The 15,644-nt window shown below is 37.7% G+C and overlaps 1 protein-coding gene across 1 annotated transcript in view; it reads left to right on the top strand.

Annotated features, from left to right (window-relative positions):
- The first annotated feature begins 3,578 nt into the window (after positions 1-3,578).
- DCHS2 (dachsous cadherin-related 2) overlaps positions 3,579-15,644 on the top strand; it is a 301,078-nt gene continuing 289,012 nt past the window's right edge. Inside the window, exon 1 of the mRNA XM_044913075.1 lies at positions 3,579-3,724. Coding sequence (XP_044769010.1) covers positions 3,579-3,724 — 146 coding nt within the window. The remainder of the gene's footprint in view (positions 3,725-15,644) is intronic.

Genomic DNA, 15,644 nt, shown 5'->3' on the forward strand with positions numbered 1-15,644 from the left:
GTCCAGTTCCATGCCATTATATTTAAAAAGCAAAATAACGTGATTAATTTTAAAGAAAAACATATGGCAGATTCCAGAAGATACAGAAAACTTAAATAGGTTAAATATCATTGATGAAATAATTCATAGAGGAATTAACCCCTACCACTACCACCCGCACATATCACTTAAGTGCATTAAATTTCAAAGTGGAATTCTAATTTCAATGCACTATAAATTTTTATAGGATCCAGATAAAGCTTTTATATGTTTTAAAATGTGAGTATATAAAAATATCCAAGTCCAATGATGCACAAATGAAATAATTTCATCTTGCTTGTGAATATGGGTGGGAAAATTGGCAAAGAATCAAGCATCACTCATCTAAGTGAAGTTTAAAAGTGCAAGGAAGTTTCATTATTAGGAAGTAATATAATTCACCATATTGGTTTATATGAGGAGAAAAAGCATCTTCATAGATGGTAAAGGGGCATTTCAATATAATTTGAAATCCATGCTTCATTAAATAAAAACAAAACATTACCACAGGAACAGATGGATATTTTTAAAACTTGATTAAATACAACTACTCTACCCTACAATAAGTTGTTGATTGGGAAATACTAGGGATATTCCTATTAATGTCAGAAACAAGACGGGTGTGCACTTCAGTGTCTAGCTTTTTATTTATTTTTTTAATTTAATTTTATTTTTTTTAAGATTTTATTTATTTGCGAGAGAGAGAATGAGAGACAGAGAGCATGAGAGGGAGGAGGGTCAGAGGGAGAAGCAGACTCTGCTGAGCAGGGAGCCTGATGTGGGACTCGATCCCGGGACTCCAGAATCATGACCTGAGCCAAAGGCAGTCGCTTAACCAACTGAGCCACCCAGGCGCCCAGTGTCTAGCTTTTTAAAGAAGGCTTCTGGACTTTTCTAACTTTTCTGGAAGTCTTTTAGAAGATGTAGAGGTATAATAATTAGAAAGCAAGGAAATAACATCACTGTTGGCAGATAATTTGGTTATACATGTGGAAAATTTAAAAGAATTGAAAGACTATTAACAATAGTATATTCAGTAAGGGCTTGGTCCAGAACTGATACTCAGATATCAATAAGCAGTAGGATCTAAAAAAAAAAAAAAACAAAAAAACAAAAAAACGTATAAAATGGCCAAAAGACTTGGAATAAAATTAAGAAGTGTGCAAGTCCTGTATGAAGAAACTTTCAAAATCCTCCTTTAGGAATAGAAAAGAAGCCTTGGTTAAATGAAAAGCATGTTACAGTCCTGGGTTAAAAACTTGATGGTGTCATTTCCCTTTAAAATCTATTAAATTAACTCAGTCCCAATAAAATTAACTATTGTTTTTTTTTTTTTTTAGAACTGGGCTAGCTGACTCTTAGTTCTTGTAGAAAATTATAAAAGCAGCAACACCCAAGATAATCCTGAAAGCAGAAAAAGGGAGGGAAGGAACTAATATGGTATGATCAATGGAATGGAGTAGGGTCCAGAAATAGACCCAAATGCAAATGATAATTACGTGGATGATTAAGGTAGCCTAACATAAGATGCTCAGTTGTACTTAAACCCAAATTTAAAACTACAATAAAAGCTACAGTTTTCACTAATAAGAATGTGAAAGTTAAAAAGTGGTAATCTATGTAGAGGTGGTGTAGGAAATCATTTTCTATTGCGCTGGTCCAGAAAATGCATTGGTGAGAACTTTTTAAGTATTAGCAATACTTGTTAAAATCACAAATTTTAACCCAGAAATTCTAATTTTAAGAATTTATGCCATCAATGTGCTTGTGTGTGTGAGAAGTGTGTATGCATTGTTCACAATAGAAAAATATTGAAAGACACATGATTACTGGACTTAACTTTAGGCTAAAGAAGAGAACTGGATCTGTTAAAGTCATAGTCTTATGTTAATGATGCCTTGCATATTTACGTTTTACACAGAGCTGTCTTGTCTGTGATTGCATATGATCCCTCAAGACTTTTGAGAAGTAAGCTGGACTAATATTCCCATTTTACAGTTATAGAATCAGCCTAGTGGGCTCAAAGCGTGATTAACAGGAGGAGCCAGTGTGAGAGCCCAGGGTTTGTTTTTGTTTTGTTTTAAATCTCTGTTCCATTTCTCTTGCTAGGAAATGACACTGTCTTATAATTTCTCATTAATTCCCAGAGGTGTTGACTTTCCATTGATTTAAAGGTCACTTTAGGGAAAGCAAATATTTATATTTCTCCTGAACTGACAGCATTCTTTGTTAGCCACAAGTATCATTGGTTCTAGCAATGGCCTCAGTCCATATACCTTTCCAGCTATTCAGTGCTTAACACATACATTCTTTAATCTATCTATGTATCTACCTATTCATCTACCATCCATTTTTCTATCCATCATCTGTCTAAATTTACTTTGAAGTCAAGGAAGTGCATATTTGTAGATAATATCTGTTACTTGGATTCTTATAAATTAGCAAAGTCTTTAAGGATTTGGAGATCTGGGAGATTTTAGGAGGAGAGAAAATTACTGATCTGAGGATACTTGCGTATTTGTTGAACTTTTTTTTTTTTTTAGTTCATACACACCTAATAGGTGTTGTAGAAGATACCAAAATTATGGTGTGTGGTATCTACTCTCCTAGCTGAATTATAATCAGGGAACAAAATATTAAATGTTTATATAAGGACTGAATAAGAATATAAGAGATTTCTTTCCACCAGAATCATAAAATGAAGTGTTAAATGGATGTTATATCCCACTAATGCTCCAGGAGGGGGAGGATAGTGTGTTGCAGAAGGGCAATTTTTGTGAAGGAACTCAGTCTTGGACTGTACTTTGAAGGATGGAGACTATTTAAGCAGTTGGACAAGTGGGGAATGGATAGATGAACCTGGGCTTATGTTGTCCCTAGATAAGCTGGACGGGAATTAAATGTAGGCTTCTGCTACCTTTGGACTCGGAGATGAAAAAGGGGTTGACCTTTTAACAGGGTTGGCCTGGCACCTGAAACTGGAGAACGTAGTCTAGGGTATACTGAGAAATTGTTTGAGACTGCAGTTGGCTCAGACCCAGAAGCCGATCATTTTCATCTGGGCACATACAATAGGCACAAACGATCAACTTGGTTTTTTTTTTTTTAAAGATTTTTTTTTTTATTTATTTATCTCAGAGAGAATGGGAGACAGAGAGCATGAGAGGGAGGAGGATCAGAGGGAGAAGCAGACTCCCCGCTGAGCAGGGAGCCCGATGCGGGACTCCATCCTGGGACTCCAGGATCATGACCTGAGCCGAAGGCAGTCGCCCAACCAACTGAGCCACCCAGGCGCCCAATCAACTTGGTTTTTATTAGGTGGGCCTGGCTAGCTCAGTCAGAAGAGCATGTGACTCTTGATCTCGGGGTCATGAGTTTGAGCCCCACGCTGGGTGTAGAGATTACTTAAATAAACTTTTAAAAAGTGGTTTCTGTTAACCTGGACAAAATAATTTTAATAAGACACCATTTATCATGAGAAGGTTTTGAAAAATAGATCCCCACCAAAAATGAGGACCAGTCAGAGTTAAAAGAAGCATGAAAGTGCTGGGAGCTTCACCATGCCTCTTACCTCAGGGATAGCAAAAGCTGTGGCAGCCATTCCCTGTAGTCTGTGGGGACTCACGTCTTGCCCACATATCCAGAGTCAAAGGCCTGACTATCACAGTGTCAGTGAAATCTTGAGCCCTATTGTAAAGGAAGCAAGGTATGTGGAAACTTCAGATTATTTGGCTGTAAAGAAATAGGGGGGCACCTGGGTGGCTCAGTTGTTGAGCATCGGCCTTCAGCTCAGGTCATGATCCGAGTCCTGGGATCGAGCCCCGCCTCAGGCTCCCTGCTCAGCGGAAAGCCTGCTTCTCCCTCTCCCGCTCCCCCTGCTTATGTTCCTTCTCTGGCTGTGTCTCTCTCTGTCACATAAATAAATAAAATCTTAAAAAAAAAAAAGAAATAGGAAAAAATAAGACTTTGACCTCGCATGATTCCACTTTCAGCAATGCAACAGTGGTTAAGTGATAGGCAGTATTTTATTGCAAATAATTAAGATAAACAACATCATCATGCTAATTATATGCAGAAAGATCATTTGACAGAATTCAAGAAAAATGTTAGGCCAGACTTCTGAAAGAAAGAATGGGGGATATATGTCAATAATTTCTTGCAGAATAATTATTAGGAAAAGAAGCACTAAATCATTCTTCACGGTGGAGCATAGAGCCAGGCACAGGAATAATTAAAGTCAGGAATAATAAGAGGATGTCTGCACTCATTTTTAAAAATTCAGTGTGGTTCTGGGAACTAATTGAACTAATGGGATAAGAAAAAATAAGAAATAAGGAAAATCAAATAATAATGACTTGTAGATAAGGCATATAAATCAAGCAACAGAAAAAGTGTTGACACGAATGAAAGAGCCCTGTAAGATGAGTCCATACAAGATGGATGTAGTACATGAAAATTAATAGTTTTCCTTGGTAACAGCAGTGAGCTATTGTATATGGTCTAAAAAAAAAAAAAACACCACTTTCACACCATAAACACAACCTATAGCACAAACAGGAAATGTGGGAACTCCATATAAATGAACCAAATAAATAAAACTCTATCCAAAGTCTTATTAAATGGAAAGACACACTGTGCCCCCCGAAGAAAAAAACACAAAATTTTAAATATGCCATTTCCATAGAAGTTAATATATAGCTTTAATGTCATCCCAATCAGATTCTCAGGGACTTTTGTTGGAAGAACTTTACAAATTGATGATCGAATTTATGTGATAAAAGATATCAAAATGTTTGAGAAATTTTTGAAAGCAGAATCATGAGACGTGGGACTGTCTGTCCTAGCAGGTATAAAATACATGTAGAAATAAAAAGTCAGACCAGAATAGACAGCTCAGAAACAGATATGGTTGTATGTGGAAATTTAGTATGGGCTTTGATATGGAAAAATCTCAGTATTATATTGAAATAAAAAAGCTGTGCGGTAGTCTAAGTGCAACATTTATTTAAACTCATCTAAATGTGTAATTTACCAACATAAACAACACTGAATAGATACATATTAAAGGACATATAAGAAATAACATTGCTACCTCTTTGAAATGGGATAGGGTCTTGGGTAATAATAGACCCTTTTATTTGTTTGTTTGTTTATTTATTTATTTAAGCCTATGGCTAACTTTATTAAGGAAAACAAGTTTTTACATAAAGAGAATGAGTTTAACCACTACTTAGAAAACATTCTTTGGTACCTATATGCAATTCTCTAGGGCTACGATTTAATGATTTTGGTAAAGAAAGTCCTTACAGAGTCTGATTTATTTCTTCTAGACACTTTACCATAATTCATGTAGCTTCTATCAGATAAATTCTGGTACTAAACTGAGAGATTATATTATTCAGCAAATGAGCAGATGCTATTTGGTATATAATTAGAGTTTATCACTGTTATAAAAATTTAGGTTGTGATATGATTTTTACGAAGAAAGCAAAATTCACCCCCTTGGTATAGGTTAAAATTTTTATATTAGGCTGTGATTACAGAAAACCAACCAACCAACTAACCAACTAACCAAGCAACCAGTAGAAACAACTGAAATAAGCTACTACAAAATGCTACGTCATACAGCGGGGCTAACCATTTCTGAGGTTACGCTAGCTGGCTGTATGTGTGCCAAAAACCACTTCAGATCATTATTGAGCTAATAGTTCTTTTCGCTCTGCATATACATTGGCTTCTGTAAGAGAGGTAGTACTGCATATTGGTTAAGGCCCGGTCTCCGTGTTGCCAGTTACAGTAGCTATACGAGTTTGTGTAAATTATTTACCCGATACATAAGGTACTTGTGAGAATGAAAAGGCATAATCTATGTAAAAAGCTTCACCCCAGTGCCCAACGAATATGAAGCACCTCATATGTGTAAGCTATCGTCATCATCGTCACCATCATCATTCCAGTTCTTTTCCTTTTAATGTACATCCTTTGGTATAAAAGTGTCTGCCCATGAATAGAGGGCTGGCTAACACCTATTTTTCAGTAAAAATAAATAATATGCTTCTCTGAAAAGAATATAGTAGACACTTCATTAATGTAGAAAGATAGCCACAGAATATTGGGGAAAATATTCAGAATATATAGCATCACCTTAATAAAAAATCTATTTTGATATAGATCTAGAAGGATATCGATTGAAGTGTAAAGGTAGAGGTTAAAGTAAATCTTTCACTTCCCGTTTCATTGGGAGCTAGTAACTACTTGCAGTCAAAATAGAAAATATCACCCAGCTAATCACATCTGTTAGTTACTTCCTTACTCATACATCACGGTTCCACATCCAGACACATTCATGGAAAAAAAGCTTGCCTTTCTCTTCCAGTTCTCAAACTCTGACAACAATTTATAAGTCATTTAATAAAAAATTAGTTTAGTAGTATGTTATGGTCCACAAATACCGTGGCACAGGGACTAATACGCCACCATTAAAAAAACCCAGTAAATTTGAACATGCTGATGTAGAAAAATGGAAAAACGAAAAAGAAAAGTTCACAGGAACCTATTTAATATGTTCTTTAAAGGTGGTTGATGGAACATATACATCTGCTTTTGTTCCTTCTCAAAACCTCATTAAAATGACTGTAGGATTGTTTTTGGTTGTCTTAGCCATAAAAGCACAGGGACAGGAATAAGCAAAGAGAAAAAACAGGAACAAAATTTTGGAAACAAGTACACCTGAAACTAATATTACACTGTATGTTAACCAACTGGCATTTAAATAAAAACAAAAACAAAAAACAAAAGGCCCCTGGCAAGTGGTAACCAGCACACTGGAGAAAGCTGAATCCTAAGCTGTCAATGAGGGAAGTAAGAAAGCAACCTAATTTATACAGCCGAATCCTCAAAGCCTCAAAAATGGGCTCCACTCAGAAACTGGCATGAGGGAAGATCGTTAAAATGCTGAGACCTTCTAATTAGTGACGCCCGATAAAATACAAGACACCCAGTTAAATGTGAATTTCAGATAAACAACAACTTTTTCATATAAATATGTTCCAACTATTTTCTAGAATATACCTATAGTATAAAAATTATTCAATGCTTACCTTAAATTCAAAATTGAGTTGGGTGTCCTGTATTTATTTACTAAATCTCGCAGCCTTACTTGGAAAGGACACAGCCCCCAGGAGCACCTCTCCAAGAAGGAAGGAGAGAGGTAGGTGTAGAGAGAACAAACACTGGCTTCTCCCATCTCCCTGCCTTGTGATTTGCTAGTGGTGTGCTGTATCAGCAGAATGTAACTGGAAGACAGTTGACAAAAAAGCCTAGGAAATGGCTTTTTGACCCACAGCCACACATCATTACAGAGTAGAGGATAGAAGGATGGGTCTGGAGCTGACTGACAGTAAGTAAATACCAGGCAACTTCTTATTTGAATGGTGTATAATTTTAGCTTAAGATATTTACAATTACTAAGATGAATCTTGATTAATTTCTTTGTATACATGCTTTTGGTTGCCTATTTTGGTGCTCAGACATTTTGGGTGTTTCTTTCAGGGTGGGAAAAAGATCCCCGCGATAACTGGAATATGAAGTGTCAGAAAACAAGTACCATACTGGAGACACTAGAGGTCTGCTTAGAAATGCCACGTATTTGTATGCGGTCAAGCGGCAGCCTTCGGCTTGGGTGGTGATCTCGGGGTCTTGGGATGGAGCCTGCTTCTCTCTCTCCTTCCCGCTTATGCTCTCTCTCTCTCTCTCTCTCAATAAATAAATAAAATCTAAAAAAAAAAAAAAAGAAATGCCATAGGAGGGCAGAAGAGAGACTGCTCATTCTGACAAGGGTGAGGGGTGGAGGGTGAGGCTTTGAAGAAGTTTCAATGAATCATTCCAATGAAATTTGCATGAAAGAAGGGGAGAGGGAAAGACATTGCCAGATGGACAGTGAGATCAAAACTAAAGGTGAGAAAGTGTGTAGTGTGTTCTGAGAATAGCCGCGGTTTGGTGCTGCAGAGTAGAAAAGATGATGTATGGGTGTGGGATGGGGAAAGAGTTTGGTCATGTGTTGTCTAAGCCTCCTCCAACCTTGTTGGAGGAGGGCCTTGAATACTGAGATAAGAATTTAGCTTTTATTCTGCCAGATAATGCAAAGGCACTGGGGAACCATTCAAGGATACCGAAACCAAGGAAAAAGTTAGATCTAGACCAGGTGTATTCGAGGCCAGATAAAGAGATGAGATTTCTCAGGAAGAACAGAGTGGTGGGTCTCAGTCTTGTAGAACCCAAGGCCCCTATTGGTAAACACCCAGGGATATCTGCCATGGGAAATCTTTATGGCACTTACTATAAATCATTGCTTTATTCTGCTTACCCCAGTCAAAACTAATTTTGTCAAACTTTCTTTTTTCTAGTATTTAAAAAAATAATAATTTTTCCTTTCCTAAACAAAATTATCAATTCCAAAAATGTTTTTTTTTTTAAGATTTTATTTATTTATTTGAGAGAGTGAGAGAGAGCACAAGCTGGGGGAGGGTAAGAGGGAGAGGGAGAAGCAGGTTCCCGGCTGAGCCGGGAACGCAATGCGGGACTCGATCCCAGGACCCCGGGATCATGACCTGAGCCGAAGGCAGACGCTTAACCAACTGAGCCACCGAGGCGCCCCCAAAAATGTTTGGTTTGTCAAATTATATTAATACTACACTCATAAACTATTGAAGTAAATACATAAATTGCTAAAGTTATTTCATGAACAATTTGATAATGCACATTACATCTCATTGCAATTTGATGTGACTCTCCTATTCTCGTGTGTGTGTATGGGTGTGGGCGCACACATACATATTTAGGCTTTTTTGGTACACATGTGTTTAGGCAGAATGTTATGGACTAAATGTTTGTGTCCTTCACCAAACTCACAAGTTGAATTCCTAATCCCAGTGTGATGCTATTAAGAGGTGGGTCTTCGGGAGATGATTGGATCATGAAGGTGGAACTCCCATGAAATAAATTAGTATCCTTATAAAAAAAGACCCTACAGAGCTTTCTGGTGAAGATAGAGCAGTAAGGTGGCCACCTACGAGCCACGAAGCAGGCTCTCACCAGGCACTATATCTTGATTTGGGACTTCCCAGCCTTCAGAACAGCAAGAAATAAGTATTTGTTGTTTAAGCCATTCAGTCTATGGTATTTTTGTGAGAGTAGCCCAAACTGAGCAAGACAGGCTTGATATCTATAAATGGTATCACACTATAAATTGAGATTCCTTTGTTTTCTTAACCAGTATATTTAAGGATCTTTCCTCCACCCCAGGTCTGTACATTACCTCATTTTTTTAATGATATTTTATTCTATCATGTGAATGTGCCATTATTAATTTAAGCATTCCACTTGAAGAAATTTAATTTTCCTTTTCTTAACTTATTATTGACCATGTTGGAATTAACACCCTTGATCTTAGTGTGCATGAGTAGTTCTATAAGATAATAGCTAGCAATACAATTACTGAGTCAGCATATATAGACCACCCCTCATCATTTTTATGTATACAACTAAATTGCACCAAAGCCTTCAACAATTTACCTTGATTTTTGTATCTTAATTCCTTTGAATTGTTATTTCTGCTCTATAAAATTCATAAGTGAGTTAAGTGGCAACAATGTAAAAATTCTCTCCCTCCCCAAGAAGAGATTATGTGGAATGTCCTTAGTGTCTTACAACAGGAAAATTTTTTGGAAAATCCTAAATGTCTGACAGAGGACATTTGAAACATTTCAGGAAACAGTAGGGCTAATTTCGGAGTTCTTTTTTTCTTAAAAATATCAAATTTATTTTAAGACTATTCTGCTTGTGTATTGGTAATATTTTGACAGATAATATTTTTACAATGATTATACATGATGAGATGTAGAATTGGAAAAAATTAATATTGACCTTCTGTTCATGAATTAACTTTTTAAAAACAGCATTATTGAGATATAATTTGCATAACATTTAGTTCACTAATTTAAAATATACAATTCAGTGGTTTTTAATATATTCACAGAGTTGTGCAACCATCACTATGATCAATTTTAGAACATGTATATCACCCCCAAAAGAAACACCATACTCACTAGCAGTCCTTCCCCTTCTCCCTCAATTCCTCATCCCTCGGCAACCACTACTCAACTTTCTGACTCTGTAGATGTGCCTATTGTGGACATTTTAAATAAATAAAATCCTGGGGCGCCTGGGTGGCTCAGTCGTTAAGCGTCTGCTTTCGGCTTAGGTCATGATCCTGGGGTCCTGGGATCGAGCCCCGCATGGGGCTTCTTGCTCCGCAGGAAGCCTGCTTCTCCCTCTCCCACTCTCCGTGCTTGTGTTCTTGCTCTCGCTATCTCTCTGTCTGTCAAATAAATAAATAAAATCTTAAATACATAAATAAATAAATAAAATCCTATAGTATGTGGTCTTTTGTGACTGGCTTCTTTCACTGAGCACAATGTTTTCAAGGTTCATTCATATTGTAGCATATATCAACATTTCATTCCTCTTTATTGCCAAAACCTATTCCATTGTATGGTGTAGGGGGAAGTCGTTGATCCACAAGCTGGACAGACCTCAGCAACCAAAGGCTTCCCACCCCTCCCCGCTCCCAGAAACTGCCCCAAGGATTTGGCCTTAAGATAGTGATGTGGTGTTGAGACTATCTGGATGTATATGTGACTGAACTCAGTTAAGACCTCTATATAAACGTCTAAGATTTGGTGGTCTGGTAAAGAGATTTACTCATCTTGCGGTCACCCACGACAAGCCTCGTAAGTAAGTTCCCTTGTTTATTAAACCGGCCATCTATCAATCTGGAAGGCCTGCCTCTTTCTTCAGTCTCTCCCTGCCCTCTGCATTTGGGGGTGGGGTGGGGGGCAGTTTCAGGTTACACCTGGAATCTCCCAAAAAGGTTGTGAACCAACATCTGAATATACACTTTTCCATTCATCAGTGAACATTTGGGTGAGTACACTTTTCTACATTCAGAAACCATAACAAATATTTGCTTGAGCACAGTTAACATGTTTAGAAGAAAGATCACAAGTTATTTGAGGACCCTTAATTTGCTAAGCAAATTAAATTTCCAGTTGTTAGTCATTTGAGCCATTCCAACATTTCTGTATTGCAAATGGTACAGAGCAGGGGTGTTTGCTTAACAAAAGTTAGAAATTAAGAAACATAATGGTAGGGGCTCAGTCAGTCGGTTAAGCGTCCCACTCTTGGTTTTGGCTCAGGTCATGTCCTCAGGGTTGTGAGATCGAGCCCAAGGTCAGGGCCTGCGCTCAGTGCAGCATCTACTTGAGATTCTCTCTCCCTCCACCTCTCCCCCCTCCCTCTGCCCCTCCCACTCATGCTTACTCTCTCTAAAATAAATAAATAAATCTTTAAAAAAACCCATATGATAAAATAAATATATGATTTCTAGAAAATGGGCAAATGCTTGAAGTTACATAAAAGGAATATTATACTATATCAAAATTACCATTCAAGAAATACAAATAACTAGGAAATATGTTGATTTAAACCCCCTTTTAACATTTTGTTGCAGATAATATCTTCATAAACAGCGTATGGTTGAATTTTGTCTTTTCTAAAAGAAATTGTCTCAATGTGTGCATCTTTTAATAATGATAATGATAGTAAAAGCAAACACTCAGAGAACATTGCTATCTGGTTGGCATTATTCCAAGTGATTTTATGTGTATTAACTCATAATCCTCAAAACTAGAGTCAGCTACATAATTTGCAGGGCCAAATGCAAAATAAAAATGCAGAGCCTGCTGTTTAAAAATGAGGAAGAAAGTGCCATTAATAATAGGTACTAAAACAAAGCTTTTTTCTTTCTTCCTCATGTGTAGTGTTTTTTAAAATTTGCTACTTAATGTCATTCTAAGTAAAAATTTGAAAATTTAAATTATTAACATGAATTTTAGACTTTATCTTTATATTTTACAGTGCCCGTTTTAAATGAAATTATATGAACATTTAACTCATATGACACGTCATCAAAATTGCAAGTTGTATTTCCTAAGTCACACATGTGTGTATGGTCTCTTCTTCTCAGAACAATGGAAATGCAGCACAAAACTAACTCATTCATTTCATTCCATTCGTTAATACATGCACATCTTACCAACACTCTATCTTTGGTTTACTGATGAGTAAGGAAGAAGTGAGAGGGAGAGGAAGCATGGATTGCCTCATCTTTCTCTTTGCTGCCCTGAATTATCATTTTCCGTATAAGTGATTGGTTAATATGAGAAGCAACATGAGTAAGATAAGGGTATGACTCGGTTCCTTGGTCATCGGTGTTTCTTTTTTTTTTAAGATCTTATTTATTTGCGAGAGAGAGACTGAGAGAGAGAGAGCAGGAGAGGGGGGAGAGTCAGGAGGGTCAGAGGGAGAAGCAGACTCCCTGCCGAGCAGGGAGCCCGATGCGGGACTCGATCCCGGGACTCCAGGACCATGACCTGAGCCGAAGGCAGTCGCTTAACCAACTGAGCCACCCAGGCGCCCCCATTGGTGTTTCTTATAATCAATCCCATTGCCTTCATTGTGTTTGGAGCACGTTCTGGTTTGGACGATATTTTTGTGTTTTTATCATGTCCCAGCCGCAGGGGCCTCACCCAGTCACTCTGGGGTTGTGGGCTCTTTAGGGGTGGATAAATAGAAAAGGCTTCCAGGACTTGCTTTTGGTCACCTGCTTTAGGAGTTACTGCCAGACACCAGTATCCAGGATCCTGGAATTAGCATAAAGTTCCCAAAACTATTGTGAAAAACGTTAAGGTTAGACTTTGGGTACTATTTATCAGGAGCAAGCAGGCTTGTTGCCTTTTCATAATTGTATAAAGTTTGGCAGAAAATGCATTTTAAGGACACCTGGGTGGCTCAGTTGTTAAGTGTCTGCCTTTGGCTCAGGTCATGGTCCCAGAGTCCTGGGATCGAGTCTCACGTCGGGCTCCCCGCTCAGTGGGGAGTCTGCTTCTCTGCCCCTCCCCTGGCTGGTGCTTTCTCTCTCTCTTGCTTGCTCACTCTCTCTCTCAAATAAATAAATAAAATCTTTTAAAAAATACATTTTAAGAAATCCATAACATGGCACAAAATTAAAAATGCTTTCTCCCGCAGGTCTGGATTTTGAGGTAGAGAGACACAAATTCATGGTGAATGAATGAATGCAAAGGGTGGAGGACAAAAGGTATATCTGAGCTCTAGAATTCTTGACCGCGCTTTCCTTTCCAATGGCTTGGAATTTTAGCAAAGGAACATCCTGGTGATCTTGGAAGGCATTAATGCATATCCATGTCTTATACACAGCTTTCCCTAAGTATATCATTGCTTTGTTGAATTGATAGTATTCTAGTTATTGCCCATCTCAGAATTCCCCACAGTGAAAGCAGGCTTTTACATTTTTAAAAAAATGTGTATTACATTCATGAACAAGCATTCTTCTATGGCTTACTCTGTTATAATCATGGCGATGGTACGGGGTGGAGGTATGATAGTTAGCAAGAATTTTTAAATCTCTATTTTCTCACACCAATGGATCCTCAGTAACCCTTCCTAAATTGGATGCACACCTACCATTTAATGGAATGCCAAGACTTCTCTCTCGTCTTTGCTTTTTCATTTATTTTTTCTGGTCCACTTGTAGAAATGCCAAACACTGAGAAATTTTTCTTTGATACCTCTAGACTTCTGCTGTGTGCAATTTGTTGCCAGATGTGAATGGATTGCTTTCATTTTAAGAACTACAAAAACATTCCAAACTTGTGTTCAGGTCCTTGAAAAAGACCTTGGATCATCCTCACACACTTTGATGAAGTAGGGTGTGTAAGGTTTTTTGTTTGTTTGTTTGTTTTCAGTTCTTTTATACATAAATACAAGTCTGTTTTGAAAAAGCCTGTTGGCACTTGGTTACCTACTTCTGTTACTGTATCAAATAGAAATATTGAGACTTAAGATTCATACATCATGGCTTAATTTGGTAAAAGTTGAAGTTTACTGAATTCCTCTGCCTTAAAATGGGGGGGGGGGATGCGTGTGCTTTCTACCCATTTTAAAGTCGTGACTTTCCCATTTAAACCACGTAACATTCCCTATCCAACCTGTATCTCTGCTTTATTCTTCTTGGTTTTCATTTTTAATATAACTTATTCATTTTAATTGTCTATTTCCCCTAATAGAACGTCAGCTTCTAATAGCAAGGATGTGTTGTTCATCCCTGTATCTCCAGCACTTGGAGCAGTGTCTGGAACATAGTAGGTTCTCAGGATGTTTTGTTAGACAATTGAAATCAGATATTCTAAGTAATTGGGAAATTGCGTGAGTCACCTTCCAGTGACCTGATTAGATTTTTTTTTACCTTTGTAATAAAAATAGAAGATTGAATGAATTATTAAACAATGGGGGATTGGAAGTAATTTTAATGAGGATAATTTATACTTTTATGAATTTAAAATGTAATTAACAGTTAACTCTCTGCAAAATCACACATTTGGTAGATACTTTGATGGCATTAAGCTGAATTTAGAAAGTTCGAGTCATAACCTCACAGTGTCTGTACTGCTCAGTTTTTCAAGAAGTGGACCACTGGACAATTTTCTTCTTTGAGCAAATCACACCCTCTGCTGCCTTTTTTTGGTACAGCTTGTGGTTTAAAGATCCTACAATGATTCAAAATTGCTTGAGATTTCTACATCCAATGTCATCATTCATCGTGTATACGTTTCTGAGGAACTCTGAAGTCTTGAAGCACTGTTATAAATACGTTCTATGTTACATTCTTGGCTAATTTCTGTCTTGAATTCCAAAATTCAAATAGGTGAGGATAGTCTGAAGGCCAGTGGTAAAAACCTTTCATTTGTCTAGATACAACACTCTTTCCTGTAACTCGACCCTGAGTGGAAAGACCGTCTGGTGATAAACCTCTTTTCCCCGTGGCTTCATCATTCACTGAATTTATGAAAGGCGAGGACTGACATGCTTTGCAGGCAGCTCTTCTTTATAGCCATCATTTGTGGTGATTAAAAAGCAGCAACTGGAAATTTCTGAGACTGGAATAAAAATGGCCCACCACTGAGAAAAGCAATATTTGATTTGTGTCTCTGACACCATTTTAAAAACAATGCTTATGAATGTCTTTAAAATTTTCAGACAATTCAGTTTTTCCACCATCAGCACTATCCTGATGATTCTCTCAGGTCATATTATCTTTTCTTCTGATGAGCTGGCTGCCCCTCAGGAGGAGGAGAGGGTACGCCTACAGAACTGCCCACGCAGGTTTGACTCTGCCCAGCCACTGAGTCTCAGGGCCACGTGCCCACTGGCAAGTTACCAAACTTCTCTGGTTCTTGATTTCCTAACTCATAAAAACAGTACCAGCCCCATAGAGTTGTTGTGCCCGTTAAGGAGTAAAATGGTGGTAACAGGGCCAGCAAAGAGGAAACACTTGTCGGTATTAACTACTATTTCCCCTGAATACAGTGATTTCTAGCATTCTTAGTTGCTGCTGACAAAGCCTTCTATAATTGCCTAAAAATGTTACAGGTTCTTTACTCCTAGTTCTAAGCCCCAGGACATTGATCTCTCTGAAGGCCATTGGCAAA

Source organism: Neomonachus schauinslandi, chromosome 2 (genome assembly GCF_002201575.2).
Source record: "Neomonachus schauinslandi chromosome 2, ASM220157v2, whole genome shotgun sequence".
Lineage (NCBI taxonomy): Eukaryota > Metazoa > Chordata > Mammalia > Carnivora > Phocidae > Neomonachus > Neomonachus schauinslandi.